General features: G+C 49.2%; 1 protein-coding gene across 1 annotated transcript in view; it reads left to right on the top strand.

Annotated features, from left to right (window-relative positions):
• The first annotated feature begins 823 nt into the window (after nucleotides 1–823).
• The window catches only part of RASSF5 (Ras association domain family member 5), a 66,903-nt gene continuing 44,064 nt past the window's right edge, over nucleotides 824–23,662 (top strand). The window contains exon 1 of the mRNA XM_081299100.1: nucleotides 824–1,343. Within this exon, the coding sequence (XP_081155226.1) occupies nucleotides 881–1,343 (463 nt within the window). The 5' untranslated portion in view covers nucleotides 824–880. The remainder of the gene's footprint in view (nucleotides 1,344–23,662) is intronic.

Raw genomic sequence — 23,662 nt, 5'->3', positions numbered from 1 at the left:
TCCGCAGCTAAGGAGAGAGGAGGATTTGATTAGGAAGAAAAACTCCCCCAATCCATGGGGCGCGGGAGTGTTCTCATAACCCAGGGCCCAGGATCATCATAATCCCAGTCTTCCAGGAAACGGGAAAACTCTACCCGGTAGGGCTGTTAAGAGAGGGGAAATCCAACCAGAGTCAAAGTCTCACGCGGACGCCTGGAGGCAGCTTTCCGCGGTCAGCTTCGGAAACGTCCCCAGTGCTCGCTTCCCTCCGCGTCACGCGACTCGGCACTGCAAGCGGGACCTTCCCGACCCACGTCGGGCTCGGCTAGCAAGGGGTGGCGGCAGCGGCGGGCCAAGGGATGAGCGAGCAAAGCAGCACAACCCTTTTGAAGGCATGGACACTGGAGAGTGACAGAGGACATCCAGACAGTGGATGTACCACTGTCTGGTTAGACCCCATCCTCAGACAGTTCCAAAGCCCTTCCCTTGCAACCGGCCGTCTCACCGGGGCGTGCTGGGGAGCGGGAGGTGGATGGATCGGAGAGGGAGAGGCCGGGCTGAAGGCAGAGGGACCCCTACAGAAAAACGCGCCTTCTGAGTCGTGCTGTATAGAACCTTCCCTATGCAGCATCCTTCAGTGGACCCAGATGTCCACTCGGATTCGTGAAGGCACCCCTAAATCCACCCTCGCTCAGGCCCGCCCATTGCTGACCCTGCCCCTCGGTCCGTTGGTTGTTTCCTCGGGTGGCCCTTCCTGCTTCTCTGAAGTCTCCCCGCCTCCGCCCCGCCCTGCGGGCTGCGGTCCCTTTAAAGGCGCGCTGGTCTGGGGCCGCCCCTTCTCTCGGGGCTGGCTCGGGAGTCTAGCCACCGCGGGAGCCGCCGCCTCCGCCACTAGCAAGGCATGGCCATGGCGTCCCCAGCCATCGGGCAGCGCCCCTACTCGCTACTCTTGGACCCCGAACCGCCGCGTTATCTGCAGAGCCTGAGCGGCCCGGAATCGCCGCCGCTGCCGCCGCCCCCCAGCCGCTCCTCGCGCCGCTGCGTCCCCGCGCCCCTCTCCACCGCGCCCGGGGCGCACGAGGGGCGCGGCGTCCGGAGGGCTGCCCGGAGGGACCCTGATCCTCAACCCCGGGCCTCCCGACCCGCTCGCCCTCTCCGGCCTGGTCTGCAGCAGAGACTGCGGAGGCGGCCTGGGGCGCCCCGGCCCCGCGACGTGCGGAGCATCTTCGAACAGCCGCAGGATCCCCGCGTCCCGGCGGAGCGAGGCGAGGGGCACAGCTTCGCCGAATTGGCGCTGCGGGGCGGCCCGGGTTGGTGTGACCTATGCGGAGGAGAGGTGCTGCGGCAGGCGCTGCGCTGCGCCAGTGAGTGTCCGGGCAGGGCAGGGAGGGGCGCGGGAAGACCACAGACCAATGGCCAAGGACCATGAGGGGTAGGGGCAAGGAGAGAGGGGACATTGCCATTCTTGGCTCCAGAGGAGACCCGAACTTAAGGCCAGTAACCCCCGAGACTCTCTGCTCCTTATTTCCCTGTCTCTTATCCTTAGTGACTGCGCACTGCCCAGGAATGGTTGTGCGGTGTTTGACAAATACCTCTCTGCTGACAGGTGCGTTCCTGGGCCTCACCCCACCCCCCAGCATGCACGCACACAGGCAAGCTTGCGGATTGGGGTTGATGGCCGCCTGAAGGTCATCCCCTGGACCCTCTTGCTTTAGTTGAGAATTCTTGGAAGAGGATTGTGAGACTGATATTGAAGTGACCATTTGACCTTTGCTTATTTGTGTTAATGGAAAAAATGGCTTGTTTGTCCGCCTATCTTTCAAGCCCAGACCGCTCCAGGGGAACCTTTTGGGACAGGGAGGAGACTTAGCTAAGCTTTGGATGGAAACAGGCTGTGAGATTGAAAAGAGCTTGAGGAAAGAGCTTGGGGTCAAGCTCTTTTGGTCAAGCAGGACCGGTACCCGCTTCTGTCTTCTACCCCTGGCCCCTCAAACCTTTGGACTCTGCTCCAGTATGTGGCTGTGCCTGCCTCCTCCTCCTCCTCCTGGGTTCCTCATCAGTCAGTCATCAAGCTCCCAAAATGATCCAACTCCCTGCTGGGTCCCTTCTTCCCAGGCCCCTCTGGTTGCCTCCCCAGCCACACTGGTCTCAATCCTGACTATAAAACACTGAGCACCCAGTGTAGAGATTTTTTCTAAGCAAATCTGCAGTCTTCGTGGGGCTTATTATTTTCTCCTCCTACAGTAAGGTATGTGTATTCCTCTAATAGGTGTCTTCCCTCCACCCCTGCATTTGCTGTTGCCAGTTTGGCAGAGGATATCCACAGCCATGTGTTTATGTAGATATTTTAAATATCAGAAGCACAAAGCACAGACAATGGCACAACCTGTAACCAGCATCTCTGGAAATGGATTGTGGTTTGCATCTTTCAGCGAAGGCCCTTCCCCCCATGACAGCAGCCCCACATCTCCCACCCCACTGCAGCCCTGGACAGCAGCTGTGGCTATGTGAGTCAGGAGAGCCCTACCTTGACTCTCCCTGCAGCCCACAGTGTGCCTCCTGCTGCAGCTGGCTGCCAGGAAGGAGAACTCAGACAGACTCTAAGCCAGGGTCAGGTGGAAGGGGACAATTGAAGGAGAAAGTGGGTGCTGTTCTTACATCACCAGATCTCACAGTTTAGGTGCCAATTAAAATGGAAAGAGCAACAGTTACAGATAGAGGTATGTGTCCTGTGGGGGAGGGGCTGCCACTTGGCCAATGCCTCTGACCTGACAGACAATCCAATGTGACAGGAATATGTTGGCGACCTTTGTCCTCTGGAGGGTCCTGGGGTACTTTACTGCATCTACTCACCTTATTATACACAGGAGAGAAGCAATATCCTCACTGTAATGGGTTTTATTGTCTGGAATCCCAAGAGATCTGCTTCATTGGCATTCTTGTTTGTATTTAGACTTTTGGGGACTACATCTATTGTTGAACATTTTGCACATAGTTTTATGATAATTTTTTGGTTTGGTAGTAAGTCGTGTATATGTATGTGTGATACTCCATGGTTAAATGATGTTATCCTCACATCACCTTAGAATTGTTTGTTTCATTGGGTTAAGTCATAAGTGGCCTAACCCAATAAGTTAGGCCATGAGTCTCTACTGTCATGAAGACCCTGTCCTTGGGTAGTACCTCTGCTGTTGTGTGTGATTTGGTAAAGTCTTCACTTTCTTGGGCTTCCATGGCCCCCTACATAGTTGGTTCGAATCCAACCAGAGATGTCTGAACACTAGAGAGGAAACAGACTGGAATCAAGGGGCTACAGAGAGGAGTCTCTCTTTGTTGTTATTAATATTTAACTAATCTTGAGCCTGTGACTGGCTGGGAAAAGTTGAGAAATGTTCTGATGTGCAAGTTTGGCTGGCAGGACAAACTCACTGAGCATCTTGTTTTAAGTTGGTCTAATTCCATAATGAGTTTGGTTGTTTTCATTTTGAAAAACCAGGATCAGGAAAAGGCTTTTTATTTGTTTATTTATTTTGGTACTGGGGATTGAACTCTAAGGGCTTTCACCACTGAGTGACATTCCCAGTCCTTTTTTAGTTTTGAGATAGAATCTCATTTAGTTGCTGAGACTGGCCTTGAACTTGTGATCCTCCTGTCTCAGCTTCCCAAATTGCTGGGACTATGAGTGTGCACCACACCACACACCAGCATAGGAAGGACCTTTTAAAAGTCAACACTATGCAGTGATGAAGAGCACAGGCTGTAACCAGAGTCCTGGGCTTGACTCCTGACTGCTGCTTAGTTTTTGTGTGACCTTGTGCATGTCTGTGTTCCGTTTCCCTGTTTAAAAACGTGGAGATCATGTTTTAGATCATGCTAATGTGAGAATTCATGGATTTATCATGTATATGTAAAGTGCTTCAGATGGTGCATAGCAAAGGGCAATGGACATTTAATTCAATATGACTTGCTGTTATCCCCTCCCATCCAACAGCCACAACAACTAGCCTGGGCTTGTGATACCTCCTGGGATCGCTTTTCTAAGGAGTGAGTGCAATTTTCAAACTCAGCCTGTTTGCCGAGCTGCATCGGGAAATGAGTGCTGTAAGCATCCCGGAACATTTGGATGTTAAATGCCCTCTAGAAATGGCGCTCCTGCCCAGTGTCTTCAGGAGGAGCCTGCTGTGGCAGAGGAGCATCCTTACAGAATGCCAGTGGCTGAGACCCTTCTGTGCCCAGCTGAGGGTTTACAAAGGCATTGGCTCCTTGTCTGTGTGCCACCTGCACCCAGCAAAGCGCCAGGCATAGTTTCAATAAGTGCAAGTTGAAGGTGGTGACTTGTTTGTGCTATTAAAGCTCCCCGTTCTTGGAAACAAGCAGAAGGGCAGTGGGTACGTGAATGACATCTGTCTGCACAGGAGGCTGGCACTGGGTGGGAGCCATGTTGGCAAATGGGCTTTTTAATAAGGGAAGCTTTTAGAAAATTGTTTTTGCACCTTCTGTCTTCCTAACTTAAGCTCCCTCTACTTCAGGGTCTGTAACTGAGCTCTTGGTGGATTTGCAAACAAGAAAGTTCAGAGTTTATACTAGTTTATAGGAGCAAAGAAATCACATTTGTTAGATAGAGAGGGAAATCAGTGGACATTGGTGCACACACACACACACACACACACACACACACACACACCTTTCAGGTGCCCAAGGTAAATATAGAAGCCTCCAGGACACCAAAGGACACTTTCCAAGATGTTTACAATGAAAACCTTCCAGCATTTCAGGAGAGAATGGACAATAGCAAATAACCTGCAAAACTCTCCAGCTGCCCTTTGGCTTTGTTCTCAGGGACTGTCCCTTAGGAATCATGGACCCTTAGTTTTGTAGAAGGCACATGAGATGATTTTATCTTTCATCTAAATTTTGGTGGATGTGTCAGCCATCCTGGGCCAGGGAATCATCTGGCAGTTGGAGAATTTAAGTGCAGCTCACATGGCCCGGGAGGAGACGCTTAGACATCCTTTGTACACTGCAGGTGACCACCGTGTGCCTTCTAGAGTCAGAGTCTCTCTCCAGAGGTGGCGTTTTCAGAGCCATGATGTGTTAAAGGACTGGAATGATAGGGTTGAAAGGGGGCCCTGGGGCTCATCCTCCTGACCTCCCCCTCCCGTGATAGACTAATTATGGTGTGAGTAAGGTGTTTACCATGAGGCGCTCGGGAGGGGCTCAGTGTCTTTTCTTACTGAGCGTGGCTGGTATGGCATAGAGCTCCGTAAGAGCTTTCTAGTTCCTGTCACTGCATTAATGGCTGGCTGGGTTTAAGTAGGCTCTCTGCAGGACTGGAACCACCCATGTGAGAGCCCACTGATCCTGCAGAACCATCCCTTGTTGGGAGTTCTTTGCAAAAAAGGTTACTGGGACATTGCTGTGGATTCGTCCTGCAGCAGAGAAAGGTCTTCATTGTAGACATCTTGGAAAGTGTCCTTTGGTGTCCTGGAGGCTTCCGTATTTACCCTGGGCACCTGAGAGGTACTTGTTCGGCACTCCCAGGGATGTTGAAGTGTGCACTGGTGTTCTCATTGATTTAGACCCATGCTTACCTTTGGAGGATGGAAGACTGAGCACAGAAATGGTTGTTTTGTTGTTAAGGATGGTGGGAATCCCTCACCCCTATTCTCTCCCTTCCTCCTGGCTCTAATTAGGGTCTTCTTGGGACAGGTCCTATTGGAGGGTGTGTGTTAGGGGACAGGGAAAGGACACACATTGCTTTCCAGAGGCTTCTGAGCCCCTCACTCTGCACCCCCTGTTATTCCTCTCCTCCCTGCTTCCTGTCGTCTCAAAAGATGAAAGTGAAAGGATTAAATGTGGGCTTAATTTCCCCCCCTATTCATCAGAGCATGAAATTTTCTGATTATGGAGTGTGAGGGGCTTGAATCACAGGTACAGTCAAAAATGATTAATGCCACTTGTCTGCCAGCCTAATTAGACTTGGTAATGAACGTGTGTGTTCGCCTGCTGATCCTGCAGAGTTATTAGGTGGGAGTGAATTGACATCTCCCCTCAGCACTGAGGGTTGGTTAGATCTGGGTTTCTCTCGTCTCCCCAAGTTTACTTTTAAATCAGCCTCTGCCAAGCCTGGAAGGTAGGCCAAGAGTGACAAGGAAAGACAGCTCCAGTCCAGCCCCAGGGGCCCTGCTGGCTGGTGGAGAGAATTCATCCTGTCAGGGAGGGTGTGGGACAGACTGGAGCCAGGCCCAGCCAGGTCTGAGAAGGAGCTCAGGAAGAATTCTTCGCATGTCAATAGTGCTTTTCTCTGAAGATCCCAGATGTTTTCATGCCACTGTGTTCATTCTCAAAATAACTTCATGAGTATGGAGGAAGATGCTTCTGCTGAAATCTCACATTGTTGAGAGGGAGTCACCTGTCCAGGACTTGCTAGGTGCAGCAGAGAGGCTAGTACCTCTCCTGTAGGCTAATTCCAACACACCTTGAAGGCTTTGGGGCCATCTCAAGCCCTTAAGCCATTTCCCTCTTTGGGGCCCTGTGCCCAGCACCCCTGTGTCAGAGGCCACCTGGCATGGCCCAGCCATAATCGGGTCCCCACTCCTGCATCCCAAGTACTCTCCCACAGTGTTCTCTCTGGCTTCTCACACCCACCCTCACTCCTCCATTTCCCCATGGAGGGCAGCTGCCTGTCACCCTCGCCCAGCCCAAGGTATTATTAAGGCTAAGTGAGGAACCTGTAAACACATCTCTGCCCTCATTAGAGGCCCTTCCTGTTTGCATTCCTGGGATGGCAAGGTGAGTATTTCCCAGAGGGTGAGTATTTGTGGGTGTGCAAAGCATGTGAACACCCCCAGCCCCCAGCCATTCTGTTCCTGCAGTTCAGCCAGCACCGGCTCATGCAGGCTCCTCTATCTGAGCTTGCAGATCCAGGTCTGTGCGTTTGCTGGATGCTCTTTGCTCTCAGCTTACCCTGGCCGGCCACCCACCCCTCCCGCAGGGCTCTGCTGCTGCTCTGCCCTGGTTGGGTCGGGAAGTGCTGGCGGCAGCCGATGCTGGGAAGATGGTTTTGCATTTAGTCACTTTGGGGTTTTTTTTCCAAAAGTTCTGGCAAGCTTCTCTTCACATGTTCCAGGCTGGAGCTCAGGGTTTGGAGAAGGCAGGGAGCCAGATTTGGGGATTCGGGGAAAGAAGAAGGAGGCTGAAGCAATGATGTCAGACAGGGCAGAAGGCTTGGATCCCTGGAGGCACTGGGATAGTGAAATAAAATCAGCTCTGGGGCATGGCCATCGCTACCCTGCCCCAAAGGGCAAGACTTTCTTGCCTCAGACCCCCATGGGGAGGTGGAATTCCAGTCCTTTCTGAAACACCCACATACCATGCTGATGAGACAGGACACCGGCAGAGCCTAATAGACCTCAGGCTTCTCCATGGAGTGGTTATTGACTGAAGTGGTCAGCACATCTGTGCTGGACTTGTCCTAGCCTGCTAGTGGTTCTAGGAGTAGAAAAGGTCCCTTAGAGATGCACCCATATGGGACTCTCCAAAGTTTGGTTCTCTTTTTGCCCTTTAGGAAAGGAAGGAAGAAGTGCAATGGAATCCCTCCTGGCATTGTGGCATGTGCCCAGCCTCCTGGGGGAGAAGGACCCATCTTGGCTGAAGGGTCTGGTGACTCCTAAGAGCAGAATCAGGTCCCAGATTTTCTTTAGGATTTTCCTACCTACACCTACTGCTCCAGGTCTATTTGAAGACTTCAGGGGAAACCTTGAGATGACATTGTGCTAAGGATTTACGAGAGGGTGGTGTTCAACATCCAGTCTATTTAGTCCTGTGTGTCACTGGGCAGGCAGCTGGGTGACCAAGTGTGATACTCACCTGTAACCACAGAGGGCTGGGTCATGCTTACTCTTCAGTGGAGAGCCCATGTGCCACCTTCTGCCCCCTCCCCTGTTCCTTGAACAAACACATTTCCAGGGTGGGGACAGGTCTTACTGCAGTGGCCGTTGGCAGGGGCTGCTAGAAAATGAAAATAAAACTTGGATTGCATGGACCTTTAAGAAACCAGATGGCACGTTCACGAAGTCAGGCCTCAAAGGCCCATAAATCCTCTTATGTTTCGTTTCTATTGAATGCTAGATCTGGGAAAGACTTACCATTGAGTTTGTTCAAGATACAAGTTGATATTCTGTGAACTTGCTAAAATGGGAGTATACAGGTGGAATAAGAAGAGTTGGAGCAGGATGTGGTGGTGCATGCCTGTAATCCCAGCAGCTCGGGAGGCTAAGGCAGGAGGATTGCAAGTTCAAAGCCAGCCTCAGCAATTTAGCAAGGTCCTCAACAACTTAGAGAGACCCTGTCCCAAAATAAAACATAAAAAGGGCTAGGGATGTGGTTCAGTGGTTGACCCACTGAGTTCAATCCCTGGCAAGAAAAAAAGAATTGGGAATGGCCAAGAAATGGTGAGAGCAGTTGGAACTTCTGTTGCACTGGCTGCTTCTGAAGCATTGTCACGTGCACTGTCTCTGTTGAGCCCGGCAGTTCCCTAGTGAGGTAGGCAGGGCTGGCTTAATCATGGCCATCTCCTAGATGTGGAAACACAGCATTCAGGGAAGTCAAGTGACTTTTCTCTAAGATGACCCAGATCATCAGTCTCAAAACCAACACCAGAATCCAACATAGCTGACATCATTGGTCACGGAAGCTAGTTGAGTTTTCTTATTCATCTGCCTTCCTTCTGCCAACAAATACTGAAATGTCCAAAGTAATAATAATAAGAATAGAAAGAGGTACGGGGAAGAAAAGGATGTGCCAAGGGGTTGTGATCCAGATGCAAGGCCACCAGCCAGTGCCTGGATACTTGAGAGCTGGCTGAATTTCAATATTCCGTGTTTAAGTGGATCTTCAGCATGCACAAATCATAAGATCTTCAAACAAAGGCTGAAGTTTTTCTAAATCCCAGGATAAAAGAAACAAGTGTCTTTGGTTCCCACCCTTCCCGTTGGTGTCAGGACAGTGCAGGCACTAGGCAGGGAGAGGCAGGTAGAATATCTTTCCTGTTCCCTGCCTCCTCCCTGCCATGACCCAGCTGTCGGGGTTCACGACATAGGACTAGCCAGGAACCGAAGGGAAATCAGCAGACTAGGGAAATCAGATTCAGCTAGGGTGAGAAGGGTTAGCTTGGGACTGGGAAATGGACCTCTAGCTCTAATCCTAGGCAGTGGTGTGGCCCCGTGGGAAAGAGCAACCCTGCCTCTGTGTATTGCCCCAAGTCAGGCTCACAGTTGGGACAGGTACCATTGCCCACTTTCCTGGCTTACTTGAAGGAAGTCGTTTTTTTTTTTTTCCATCCAAGTTGAATGGAAGTTGGAGATTCGGTGGTTTCTGTTGAAGCAATTATTTCTTTTCTTCAACTGAGGAAAGTATTAAAAATCCAAAAGCCCCAGAGATGACTTAGTGTTTAAACGGAACAGCAGATTCCAGCTGTAACCTGAGAGTTTTGAGAGGATGGATGGAGCATGCTGTCAGTGTATTCTAGTGGGGACTGTTTTTAAAAGCAATCTGGAGGTAACTTTCTAGAAGGAGAGCATTTCAAGGTGAGAATATAATGTACCCCCCTCTCTTAAGATGGTGAAGTTTGTTGCTTCAAATTCTCTTGGCCCTTGGCAGACTCCCGCTTCATCATGGAGGCCATCTAGTTAATGCTTGAACTTCAAGGCGGTGAGAGATCATTGCCGACATTCCCCTGCCTGTAGGTGGTGCTCCTCCCACCCCATCCCTGCAGTGAAACATTGATCTAGTTTTTAAAAGATCTAGAGTGAAGATTCTAGAGCCTCTCAAAGTCCTGTCCCTAGACTCTTCCAGTTCTCTCCTGTTGGCTTCTCCAATGGCTTAATCTGTTAAAGAATGGTTGGTTTTGTGGGGCTGGGGGTGCAGCTCAGTGGTAGAGCACTTGCCTAGCGTGCACAAGTTCCATTCCTACCACATTAATAAAAGAAGAAAGAAAGAAAGGAAGGAAATCTCTGAATTGAGGGGAAAAGAGAAGTGAGGTCAGTCTATCCTCGAGTCCAAGTGGGGCATTCAGGAGGGATTCCCCCCATTGCTCATATTTAAAACTCCCCCCAGCACATGTGCTCTTCTCTCTGAGGCCTACCGAGAAAAGAGCCCGGGCAGCCAGGAAATCCTGGACCCTCATGGAGATCTCAGGGAACCTTGGCTTCCACCCCTTGCTTGATGGTCTCAAGAGTCTGGACTCTTTTAGGATCTGGACTCACAATGCTTTTCTTTTTTTTAAATATTTTTTTTTTAAAGAGAGAGTGAGAGAGGAAAGAGAGAGAGAGAGAGAGAAGAGAGAATTTTTTTTAATATTTATTTTTTAGTTCTCGGCGGACACAACATCTTTGTTGGTATGTGGTGCTGAGGATCGAACCCGGGCCGCACGCATGCCAGGCCAGCGCGCTACCGCTTGAGCCACATCCCCAGCCCTCACAATGCTTTTCTGATGCGAAGGCTGCTCGATAAACTAAAGCTGCCCACTCCTGTAGGTATCCCACTCTCCCTGAGAAAGCATTAGGGAGAAGAGAACAGTGTCCAGGCCTGAGCAAGGGTGGCATATTAAATAAATGACCTGTAAACATTGTGACATTATTGCTACTGCACCAAGTGCTGAGCAATATAATACCCATAGGGTGGGTGATCTAGATGGGGACCTCCTGGCCAGATTTCTCTGAGAAGGGCAGGTGACTGGGGAGCCTTATTGGGGGATATTCTCTTCTGAGGATGTTGGCTTTTGGGATAGGATGCCCTTTAGTGTTCTCTTTGACCTTGGGGAAAATGACAGCACAGGGAGCTGAGCCAGAGGTTGGTGGCTGCATGGGGAACACCGTGGCTCACATCTGAACTCAGAAGTGCTAACTCCCTGGACCAGAGCACAGATGTGTACTTGAACCTTCCGCCAGGATTCTATGAGTGGGCAAGTCCTCCGAGATTTGTGTCCTCTGGGTAAAGGACAAGTGTCCCTCCTTCATTGGCTGTTTGTAGGTGAATCCTGGGATCTCTGAGCAGCCTGGGAGCTGGCACCCCTCTCCAGTGCCTTCTGAAAGGCTCTGCTGCTTGTCGTGTGCCTGTGCTCTGTCTTGTCCTGGGCAGTGGACTTTTCCTCTAATTCTTGACCTCTTCTGGGTCAGAGTGAAGGGAAACCCTGTAAGCATCATTTTAGGACAGAGTTTGACACTTTTGCCTTTTTTGTGAGAGACTTATTCTTTTCTCCTTTTGTGTCCTCCCCTCCTGAAGTCCTTAGGGTCACATCCTTTTGCATGTCAACTCCTCTGGGCTCAGGTATCTGATCTCAGATGAATGGTCTGATGCTCTCAAAGCCTCATGGCCTCCTTGTGGGCCCTTCCCCCTTTGGCTGAGCATGGGAGGACATGAGTTTATCCCAGGTTGTCCCTTAGGAGTCCAGACAGCTGGTGAAGCATTATTAATCCACCAACCCCCAAAGAAATCCATTAACGAGCTCCTGGGCCAGGCACGTGGTGTGAAGTAACTGATCACTTCTGTCATCCGTTGAAACTTTGGAGACATTGATTTTCAGACTCAGGCGCGACTGAGAAGTGAGGCTCGGGCAGGCTCTTTCCTGCAGCCTGTTTGGTGGGGGCATTTTTATCTTATCAAGTTAAAAGCCCCAGAAATAGAAAGTTTTCCATTGGGGGAGGTGGAGGGAAGGAGGCAGCATTGGTCAGTCTGTACTGGTGCAGGAGCCTGCAGTCCCAGGTGCCTGTCCGGGTCACATGAAGCCCAGAGTCCTCCCGGGGCCCGGGACTCTCCCACTGGGCACCCAACTCTGACACCAGACATAGAGAAGAGCTATTGATCTGCAGACCAGATGACTGAGGGCCAGGATGAGGAGGCAGCCGCTGCCTGCTTTGGTCGGGTCACTGTGCGCCTCCAGCGGCTCTTCTGCAGGCTCCCGAAGAGGAGCCGCTCACTGTCAGAGAAGCTCCAGGTCCTGCAGAGGTTTGAGGCCCCGCAGGCTCGAGGTAGGTCCTGGCTGCTCCAGCTAGCAGTCTGCAGGGGTGCTTGGGCTCCCAGGCCTCTGCTTAGTAACTTTTCTCACAGGAAAGGAGTGCGGGGATCCTCCAGGCAGCCTGGTATTAATGCTGAGTGCCGCACCACGCCTTGCCCTCCTGACTCTGTTGGGACCAGGACACCAGTACTGCCCCCTTGGCTGGCTTAGAGTGAGCAGGCAGACTGGAAGGGCACAGTCAGAAGCCTTGGATTGGCCATGAATTTTAACAACCTTTTTTTGAGCTGGGAATTAGGACTAAGTGGTCATCGTAATTAGGTCCCCAGGCTGATGGAATCTGGGTACCTTGGAAGGCCACTGTTTTCCCTTCTACTCATCCTGTGGCTCAGAGGGGAGTCAGACTTTGCCAGGTTCTATGTCAGCCTGCCCAGGACTCGGGAGCAGTGTCATTTCCTAAGCAAAACTTCCTCACCTGTGTGGTTTGTGGAGGTGCCTGTGGCTGTGGCTGGCTGGTGGCTGATGGGTGGAAGAGCTCACAAGAGTCCCAGCCTCAGGCACTGGTTTCCTTCTCTAAGCACTAATTAGGCTGAGAATGGTCCCTGCCTGGGAAAGGATAACCGAGCCTGGCACAGGGATGAGTGGGAAACGAAGACACTGTAGTTATTCAGGTTATCTCTGTATCTTCCGCTCTCCCTCTGCTCTTTTTCCTGAGGCCTACAAAACCCTGTTGGTGGCAGCACCTGGACTGGGGTTCCAGGCGCCTGCCCTCCAGCCTTGGGTTCTTTCTGCTGGATCATGGCGTCTCCCGCCTCTTCTGTTTCTCTAGTACTGTCTGCTAAAGACTCAAAGCATTTTTATTTATTTGTCTTTAATACCTTTCACTTCTCCAGATCCATGTATGGCAGGAATAGCAAACAGGTTATTCTGTTTAATAGATGAGGCAGCATGGAGAAGTAGGGCCTCTTGTCAAAGGTTGTTGCCATACAACCAGGCCCGAAACCCTCTGCAACTGGATCTGCTCACTGTAGCAACCTTAACTGCTTCTCCTTGCTGGTTGGAAGTCTTTGGAGTGCATAAGCTTTCCTGCGGGTTTCCTACCCCATTTGTCTCTACGCCATTCTCATATACACTCAGGAATAGGTGGGGTTCCAGCTGGGTCACAACACTAAGTCTTAGGGGTGGAACCAAAATGAAATGTCATCACTGAGCTAAGTTTCTGGAGGTAGTGTTTAAAAAGGCAATCGAATTTTGACAATGAAAGATCTATTTCTGATGAAGGCTTTACCATTTGAGAAGGGAGAATTTTAATTCAACTAGACCAATCCCCATTTGGGGGCAAATATTCTTTATCCAGCCTGAATAACTTGTCCTCATCAATAGCCTCTACCTACTGTGACCCTCACTAGGAAGAGACTTGGTTACTGAGTTTCTCAATTTAAATACTCCGTAGTGGGTTCATGTTCATCCTCTCTCTCCTCTCTTTCTCTTTCTCTCCCCAACCCCTTCTCTAAGAATTATTATTATTTTATTCTGTGATTATTATTATTCTAGATCTATTATTCAACAGATCATTTCCTTGCCCCTTTGCTCTTAGCCCAATGAGTTATAGGTTTAATAAAATCAATCTGACCTGGAGTGGCAGCATTAAGTTAAGGGCAAATACTGCTCTGCTGTTATGATGTGCTGGCTTGTGTGAGCGGTGGAACTTCGCTGATGCAAGAAGAGGGAACAAGACAGGAGGCTCAAAGATGATGGAGCAGTGGACTTCTGACATGTCTCCACCTCCTGCACAGGACTCCATGAGCAACTGGGGTGTGGCATTTAAGAAAACTGACAAGGAACCAGGCCCACATGAGTGCAGATCCTGGAGTTACCAGTTTCTGGCTTTCAGGTCCCCCTTGTAGAGATTCACTTCACTGAGCTTTGTAATTTCCATGTAATGGAAAGGAACAAAGTGGTGTTGGGTAGGTTGAATGTGACTTTGGAGGTAAACATCTGATGTGATGCCCAGCACCCTGCAGGTCCGTCAGTGTGCGCTTCTAGTGTTGAGTGCTCCCAGGTAGACTTGTAGTGACTGCTCCCCTCAGGCCATGTGGACAAGCCTCTGACATGGCTGTCTGTTCTTCCTTCACCCCTGGTCCAAAGTGGGCTGCCTGCATCTCAGGGGAAGATGTAGGACTTGAAGATTATCCAGGCAAAAGTGGAGAAGGGACATAGAACTCCTAAACACCTTCTCTGGAAAAATTCCTGTCATTGAGTTTACCACACCACATAATTAACAGGCAAAGCCAGATTAGCCCACCGGGTGTCATTAGGAGCTAAAACAAGCATGTCACCAAGGGGCACGTCATATATCATTCTAAAAGGCTGCTAAGGGGTCAGCGAAAAACAGGCCTAGGTCTCTGCAGAAGTCTCCAGGGATCCTGGCTGCAGAGATGCAGCGGTGAGGAAGGCTTTGTGTGTCTCTGGCACAGAGAGCTGGCCACAGACGTCATCTATTTACTTTTCTCTCACTGTGAAAAATCTGCCTCACCTGGTTGGCAGTTGGCACTTTGAATGGCTGCAAGTGACATCAAAGCAGGTGTGGGAAAACCAGTTGGATGCAGTAAACTAGTCGTCTCTTGAACTGAACCCGTCTGCCTCTGTGACCTTCTGGCACTCAGACCACACATACCTGTGTGCATGCACCTGTGTGTGCATTCATATCCGCACATCTGCCACCCTGCACTCGGCATCTGCCCAGGCTTGCATGGCTGTCCATATCTTTAGGGTCTGTGGGACACTACCAAACATGTACTTCAGGTTACTGAGAAGCGAGGCTGCCTTTTAGCCCCTTTAAAAGAAAAAAAAAGCAAACCCAAAAAACCTTCCATAACTACTCTTTCCATCTTTCCATACATGCCTCTCACTACCAGAACCCAGGCCCTTCTCTACCAGCTACTCAGGAACCCCTTCTATCTTCTCAGGGTCTCCAGGGATGGGTGGAGAGGACCAGAGCTGGGTTGGGGACCTCTGCTGCTTTATCTCTCGTACACCCAGAGTAGAGTGACACATGCCTAGAGCAGGGGAGGCCCCTCCAGACCAGGCTGAGGTCGAAAGGGTATCTGTCAGCTCTGTGCTGGCTTTGGACACTGTGGGCTTGTCACTATTTATTAAATTCCCTTACACCTAGCTGTCTACTATGGTTTAAAATATATTTTTTAAAAAATTTCCTTGAGGTGCTCTGGCAATAGGGTCTCTGGATTTGTGTGTGTGTGTGTGTATGATGATCAAAGTAGGTTATATTTGTTTTGAACTCTTTGTCTCTATAGAACCCTTTCAAACACTTCTTCCTGTAACACCAGATCATACAGATGGCTATTTCTGCTGCCGGCCTGACCTAGGGTAGGCCCTCAGTAAATGCATGCATGCACAAATGAAAATCTGGATAGGAACTAGGTAGATGTAGGAAGACAGGAGACAAAATCATGTAGAAAACTTAATGCTCTGAGGACGTGTTCAGAAAGTGTGCTGTGTCACTACATTTCCAGCTGCATGTCTATGTCCTAAATATGACTTTGACCTTTTCAGAGTGTCAGAGGGTCCAGATGACAAATCTCCCCATTCATTTGTATATTTGGTTTGCTCACCAGGGTACCTTACCTCAAACCATTTACTTTGACTTTTCTTCTCCAAATCCACCAACTTTAGCTATTCTTGGCCAAGGAGGGATTCTCAGAGATGTTCTGTGACATGAGGGCCTGCAGACCTGCCCACCTCACCCTGTCCCGTCCACATTCTCCTGATCATCGTTGTCATCAACAACTATACTGCATGAGACCATATCATAGAGCAGGCATATACAGTGTCATTAGGAAACATATTGTGTATAAAAAACATACGTATGCTCCAAAATAGAGTCAACCAAAAGGCGAATTAAAGTAAAAAGTTTAGCTGTTTTAACAGGACTGAATTCATCTAAAAATATAGCTGATTTTATTTTATTTTGGTGCTGAGGACTGAACCCAGAGTGTCCTACCACTGAGCAATGCCCCCACCCCTAAAAGTAAAGCAAATCTTGACAGCTATGGCATTATAGTTGAAACTACATAAAATGATATAAATGTTGGAAATATCAAAAATAGAGGGAAAAAGCCCGGGGGGTTGGTATGGAAGAGATGGGAAGGAGTGGTCCAGGATTGTCAGCAGGGCATCAGTTAATCCTGTTCTCTGAAGCTGAAGCATGAGTTGCTAAAACTGACACAATGCTGTTCAATTTGCTTATGATTTTGTAAAATATACACAGGGCAGTATAGGGGGCATGCTTCAGGGTACAGAGCCCCAAAGAGTGAAATGGTGTGGAACCAGCCAAGGGAATAAGATGCCCTGTGGTCAGATCCTGGTCCCCAAGTCACCAGGCACACAGCGAGCACTGCCTGCCCCTCCACTGCCTTCCTGAATGATCTGTCTGAACTCGTTGTGAACTGTCCTGTCTCCCTTCCCAAACAACCTCCTCCATGCACCCAGCCTGGCCTGGCCACAGCGCCTGCCTCTGCTGGTATTGCCAGCCTGGGGACCTGTGGTCGTGTTGGAAATGGATGATTAATATGCTGCCTGAGAGGCGCACCCACCCACACCCACCCACGTGGGGCAGGGTTATGCCTCTGCAGGCCCGCCTGGGCGCCCAACTTCTGCCAGGCCAGCTGGGTATGTCTGGGAGGAGGGGCACAGAAGACACCCAGCCTGCTTGAGAATGTGACAAGAGGCCCATCTTGGGGAATTAGAAACTGAGATATTAGATGTAGGGACCAGCGTGGCAGGGAGTTTTGGTATCTGATTTAATATCTGCTGAGTGACAACGCAGCAGATTTTTGCCCTTGGTTCACCCAGTCTCCACCCCACCTCTCCAGCACTTTCTCTCCCCAACCCAACCTGGAGGACCAGCTTCAGTAGGTCCCGCCCAGCCCAACCCTCTGTTTTACTTGGGAGCTGAATGTCAGATCCAAACTTGACCACATTCAGGTGAATACCCTGGCTTTTCCCAGAGTCAGCAGCCCCTGCCCACCCAGCTGCCCGCCTGCCTATAGGAGGGGCAGCAATCTCTGACCTAAGACTTCTAGGTCTCTTGTCTTACTGTTGCATTGACCTTTCCTGTTGGCTCCTGGCTCTCTCCCTGGCATATTCTGTGTGTGTGTGTTGGAATTGAAGTCAGGGTTTCATAGTGGGAAGGGACAGTTTTGTGCCTTTAGGTCCTCTGGGCTAGTGCAGGGGTTGCTGAGAGCCTTCAAGGGTGGTCTGTCTTTTGAAACAAGGAGCTATAGTATAGGGTCCCGAGAGGGCTGGGGTTCAGACTCCTTCCTGGAAATATTAAGATGCAGATGTCCTGAGCTGGCTGCCCGACCCCAGGACTTTCCATTCCCTAGCTGTTGGCCTCACTAGGAGTTTAGCCAGGAGTATGGAAAACGTGTAGGTCATGTTGGTTTTGGCAGTGGCTACAGACCTCCGAGCTTGGTAATCACAGTCTCTCCACAACCCACCAACTTGACCTATCTTCCATCCCCCCTGCCCGGCTCCTCTGGACCCACCCCAGGCAAAACTTAGAGGGAGGCATGTGGGAGGAGCATAGGTGAGCTGGCCAGTTGCAGGATTCAGTATACCTTAATCCAGTAGAAGAGAACCTGAAAATCAAGGGGTTTTTACTGGCATCACATGCTGAGTCAGCTGGAAATTAGGTATCCAGACTCAGGAGTTTTGAAAAGGCAGCTGCCATTTATCGAGTACTTACTAAGTGCCAGCCACTACACCATTAGATGCTTTATGTACATTCTCTCTAATTTTGGCAATTATTTGCCCACAAGTAAGATATTGTTAATCATAGTTCGCAGACGAGGAAATTAAGACCAAATAAATTCCATATTTAAGCAATGTGAATTGCCTATGTAGCTCGTGTCCAATTAGAGGCAGGGCTCAGGTTCAAATCCAGGCCCCTGTCATTCCATAGGCCAGATTCTTTCCATTACCCCACCCCAGATTGAGTGTTCCATCCCTTGCACCTGTTCTCAAAGACCTCTAACATATACGTCAAGCAGTGATGGAGGATTTCTGATTTATAGCTGATGAGTTGGTGCACTTTAATGCAAATCTGTGGGGCAGCTGGTGCTGGGAACCCCAAGTCTATTCTAATGTCACGGAGAGCAGGATTGCAGAAGGTGGTGTGCTCAAGTGGGGGAGACCAAGATCCAGCTTCTTTCTGGTGCTTGACTTTGGTCAAAGAAATGGCTTCTCTGTTGTAGGTGCCCTGGGAGCTCAGGATAAGAACCTCTGGCTGCTGCCTCCGTAGTTTAGAGTCTCCCAGAGGTGGTGTTCCAGAGGCAGAAGGGTCCTGGAGGACTGGTCTTGGAGGCCAATTAGGACAGGCAGACAGGATGGTGGTTCAGAAACTCCCAGGTCCTGGAAGCCTCCAGAGCTGGCTTAACTGGGAGGTTCTATTCAGGTATGAACTGGCCCTTCCCAAACCCTCCAAGGACAGAGTGGAAACCTGAGGAGGGACACTTTCTCTGTTACTTCTGGGCAGTGGAAAAAGCTCTCCTAGATCAAAACCCTCCAACTCAGGCTCTTTCTGGTCTCAGGCCATCTAACCCCATCCCCACAGAAGCCCATTCGTGGCCTCCAGCAGTGCAGAATAGTGGGTCTAGGACCAAGTTGGGGAACAGCTCTGAGGAATGGACCTTTGAATGAGAAAACGGCTACTGAGAAGCAGCCAGGTATGATGGATTTCCACACCCAACCCTGCCACTTGCTAGCTGTGAAACTGTCAGTGTGTTACTTAAACTCTTCAAGTCTCAATTTTCTCATCCTTAAAACAGGGGTAGACAAAGGAGTTGAAACATATCCATACAAAAACCTGCACACAGATGCTTGCAGCAGTTTTGTTTAGAACTGTCAAAATGTGGAAGCAGCCAGGATGTCCTTCAGTAGGTGAGAAGATAAAACAAAACAAAACAAACAAACAACAACAACAACAAAACAACCCTGGTACATCCAGATAATGGAATATTATGCATCAATAAGAGGAGATGAGCTATCAAATCATAAAGAAAGGCCGGAGCCAGGCACGGTGGCACACACCTGTAATCCCAGCGACTCGGAGGCTAAAGCAGGAGGATCACAAGTTCAAAGCCAGTCTCAGCAAAAGTGAGGCACTAAGCAACTCAGTGAGACCCTGTCTCGAAATAAAATATAAAATAAGGCTGGGGAGGTGGCTCAGTGGTTGAGTGCCCCTGAGTTCAATCTCTGATACCCTCCCCCCAAAAAATAAATAAAATCAAGAAAAGAAACTTAAATCCAGGGGATTAGCAAACATGGTGGAATGTGATAGACGTCATTACCCAAAGTACATGTATGAAGACACGAATTGGGTGTCAACATACTTTATATACAGAGATATGAAACAATGTGGTATATATGTGTAATAAGAATTGTAATTGCATTCTGTTGTCATTTTTTAAAAATCAATAAAAAATAAGAATAAAAAAATCCACATTTCTCAGTGAAAAAGCCAACCTGAAAAAGCTCTCTACAGTATGATTCCAACTATACGATGTTCCAGAAAAGGCAAAATTATGGAAACAGTTAAGGATAAGCCTGTGCCAGGGGGTGGGGTGAGAGGGATGAGCAGGGCGAGCACAGGGAATATTTAGTGAAGTGCAACTCCTCTGTATGTACTATCAGAGCGCACGCATGTCCGGGTTCAGAGAACATACAGCACAAAGAGTGAACCCAAATGTAAACTGTGGGGCTGGGGTTGTGGCTCAGTGGTAGAGCGCTTGCCTTGCATGTGTGAGGCACTGAGTTCCATGCTCAGCACCACATAAAAATAAATAAATAAAATAAAGGTACTGTGTCCATCAAAAACTAAAAGTATTTTTAAAAAGGTCCTTTCCCAAATGTAAAATGTGCTCAGGTGAGAATGGTGTGTCCCTGTGGGATTATCCTCTGGGACATATGCACCACCCCAGTGCAGGATGTTGGTAATGCAGAGTCTGTGTATGTGCAGGGGCTGATGTTATAAGGAAATTGTGGACCAGGCGCAGTGGTGCATTCCTGTAATACCAGTGGCTTGGACTTGAGGCAGGAGGATTACAAACCTCAGCAATTTAGCAAGGCCCTAAGTAACCTATTGAGACCCTGGACTAGGGAGGCTGAGGTTGGAGGATCATGAGTTCAAAGCCAGCCTCATCAACTTAGTGAGGCCTTAAGCAACCTATCGAGACCCTGTCTTAAAAAATAAAAAGGGCTGGGGATGTGGCTTAGTGGTTAATCCCCCCAGGTTCAATCCTCAGTACCCAAAACAAAAGAAAGAAGTCAAAAATCAAAATAACAACGAAAGCAAGAAAGAAGGAAAAACACTCAAAATCCCATTCTCACCCTTAGAGCAAGCACATAACCTTTCTTCCAGACACCTATGTGCATAATGTAGATATGAATACATGTGTATTTTATACAATTAAGTCATAAAACAACATTTTTCCTCTTTCAGTGTATAGTGTGGTCATATTCCCATGTGGACCAATGTTGATCTGCTTTGTTTTATATAATAGCTATATAGTATTTCATTGAAAAATATATCATAGCTGTACACTAGTCCCCTGTAGGCGGATATGGGGATATTTCTGGCATCTTGTTATTATAAACAGTGATGCGATGAATATTTTAGTGAAGAAATATTTAGACCCTAGTAAATATGCACTCAGGACAGATCCCTGCAGGAAGTTGGTGCCACTAATAAGGCACTGCCTGACACTTCTCCACCTCCTCTTTAATGCTGGGCATGGTCAACTTTGCTTAGCAGTTTTCTTTCCCTAAACTTGAGCAAGATTTTAGAATTTCAAATGTCAAAGGAGGATGAGCCAGAAGGAGGGGAGGAAGAAAGTTGCAGAGGGCAGAAGAGGGACCTCTCCAAGGAAAAGGAGGTTACTTCCCTGTCTCCAGGTACACCTGGCACCTCCCCTCTCTAGGGAGCTGAAACCTGGGACTTGTGCCCAGACTAAGGACCAAGGTGCGGTGGGAGGTGAGAGGAAGGGTTAGGTCCTGTGCACCAGGACTCAGTACAAGTCTGTGGGAGATCCCTGGCCCTGATGGACTGTGCCCAGCAGGCCTCAGATGCCTGGCACTCTGACTACTGGCCGGACTAAACTTGGATTTTAGCCAGGTAATAAGAATATCTTGGTGTGGTGGTGCACACCTGTAGTCCCAGTGACTAGGGCAGCTGAAGTAGGAGGATCACGAGTTCAAAGCCACTCAGCAACTTAGCAAGGCCCTAAGCAATTCAGGGAGACCCTGTCTCCAAACAAAATATAAAAAGGGCTAGGGATGTGGCTCAGTGTGAAGTGCTTCCGGGTTCAATCACCAGTACCAAAACAACAAAAACAACAACAACAAAAAACAACTAGCCAATATTTATTGAACCCTTAGTGTGTATCCCGGGTTGCATTATTGTTTACATAATTGTCTCGTTTAATTTTCTCAGCAACCCTACAAAGTAGGTACTGCTATCACCTCCACTTAATGGATAAGTAAGAGTTAGGACACAAGTCTGGTGTCAGATCACACTTTGGTTTCTCTACTTCAACCAAAGCTGAAACACCAGGCCTCACATGATTCACTCAAGCGATTCATATTAGACCCCTTTTGAATGCTTAACAGTGAGTGGACTTCTCCTACACTGAGCAGGGGCTGGAGAAAAGGGTTTCGGACAGGGTGGAATACAGGAATGGAGCCATGCAGGATTGCAGGGGCCGTATGCTTATAAAGGGAATTACTGGGTCAGCTGGAGAGGGTCTGAGGTCCAAGGGGCGATCTTGGGGCAGCTAGAGAGGGATTTTCCTGGCAGGGGAGCAGGCAGGGCAGAGGCTATAGGGTGATGGTCAAGAGCTGCATGGGATGGAGCAGACCTGGGTCAGCTTGGGCCAGGTGGGGAGCAAAGGGTGATGGAGACCCTCTGGGTGGTATAGAAGCCGCCATAGCTGGTCCAGCCCAGAGGACCAGGGGAGTGATCCCCAGTGAAAGAACGGGGGATTCTCAGAGCAATGTCTCCAATGCCAATGAGAAGGCATTGGAGACAGGCACACTGACCAAGGACTGTCCCAAGAGGATTAGGACAACACTTATTTTTAGAAACTTCTATAAGTTATAATTATCCAATGCATATTATTTTTTTCCAGTTTTCCCTGTAGTACTTAACACATTATTTTCAAACTAAAAACTGTTTGTATGCTTATTTTGGAAGTCACTGCTGGGGGGAAGATTGGTGAGACTATAGATTCCTCACCAGGAGCTTGGTGGGATGGGATGGGAAACCCATATAGCAGAGTAGAGGAAGGGAGGGGGAAAGTAACTATTAACAGGGGACCTCCACATTCTATGCCTTTTATGCACCTCTTGACATCAAGAACCCCCTTTCAGGGAGGGGGGATAGTAGAGGATAGGAAAGACAGCAGAATACAACAGACAATAGTATGGCAGTATGTAAAAACTTGGATGTGTAACCGATGTGATTCTGCAATCTGTATATGGGGGGAAAAATGGGAGTTCATAACCCACTTGAATCAAATGTATGAAATATGATATGTCAAGAGCTATGTAATGTTTTGAACAACTAATAAAAAAAAGAACCCCCTTTCCTTCTCAGGGTAGCTCTGTGAACTGATTATTATGATTCCCATTTTATAGAGAAGAAAATTATGCTCAGAGAAGTTCAGCAATTTACCCAATGTCACAGAGCTGATTGAGTGGAGACTGGAGGCCAGGACTTCCCCCAAAGTCTATTATACCTTACCTCAGTCCAGGTCCTGAAAAAGAGTGGGGAAGGGGGGTGGGAGTCAATTCTGTTCGAAGGTTGACCTTCTCCCAGAAGGCTGTGGGTGCCTGGAGAGGGGACAGAGGCTCCTGGATTCAGAGGCTGTCTGCTTCCCCTCACTTCAGAATGCTCTTTGTCCGTGCAGGTGAGAAGCTGCTGTTCCCCGACCTGGGAGTGACAGCAGGGGATGTGGGCTCCTGGTAACCAGGCTCTGCATCCATTGTGAATGGGCCTTAGGAGTTTCTTCTCAATGGCATCCCTCTGGGTCAGAAAATTAGCCATTTGGATCACGGAATCACATGGTGGTGTATGTGCCTAGCATGATCCATGCATTTGGTGCTGGAATAGGCCAGAAACTAACTTTGGCAGCTCTGAGGATTTGGGGGAGGCTGCAGTGTCTACATTTTGGAAAAACAGTCCCCTAGTCCATAGTCCCACCTGCTGGCTTCGGCTCTTCTGCGTTGAAGTGGGAGAAGTAATTGCCGTCCCTGAACACAGTTTGCCGTGGCCTGTGAGCCTGACCCTGTCATTTAAGGTGGTGGCCTTGGTGGTTAAACTAGAAGCAGAGCCCTTGGGGAAGGTCAGATTGTGGTCATCCTGGTTGCAGCCCAGCACTCCCCGGTCCCCTGGCCCCGCCAGTCCACAACTGATCTCTGGAGAAGGCATCAATGGCAGCCCCTCTCTGTTTGGGCCTAAGGGCTCTGAGTTCTCAGTGTGGCCCGGGATCTGCCTCATGGGTTGATCTGTGCTCCCTGCAAAAAGACATATTTAAGTCCTAAACCCCAGTACTTCAGAAGAGGACATTATTTGGACGTAGGGAGGTTGGAGGT

The sequence above is a fragment of the Spermophilus citellus genome (genome assembly GCF_964194105.1).
Source record: "Spermophilus citellus genome assembly, chromosome: 6".
Lineage (NCBI taxonomy): Eukaryota > Metazoa > Chordata > Mammalia > Rodentia > Sciuridae > Spermophilus > Spermophilus citellus.
Note: the sequence above shows the minus strand (reverse complement) of the source record. Positions and strands in the feature narration are given on the sequence as shown.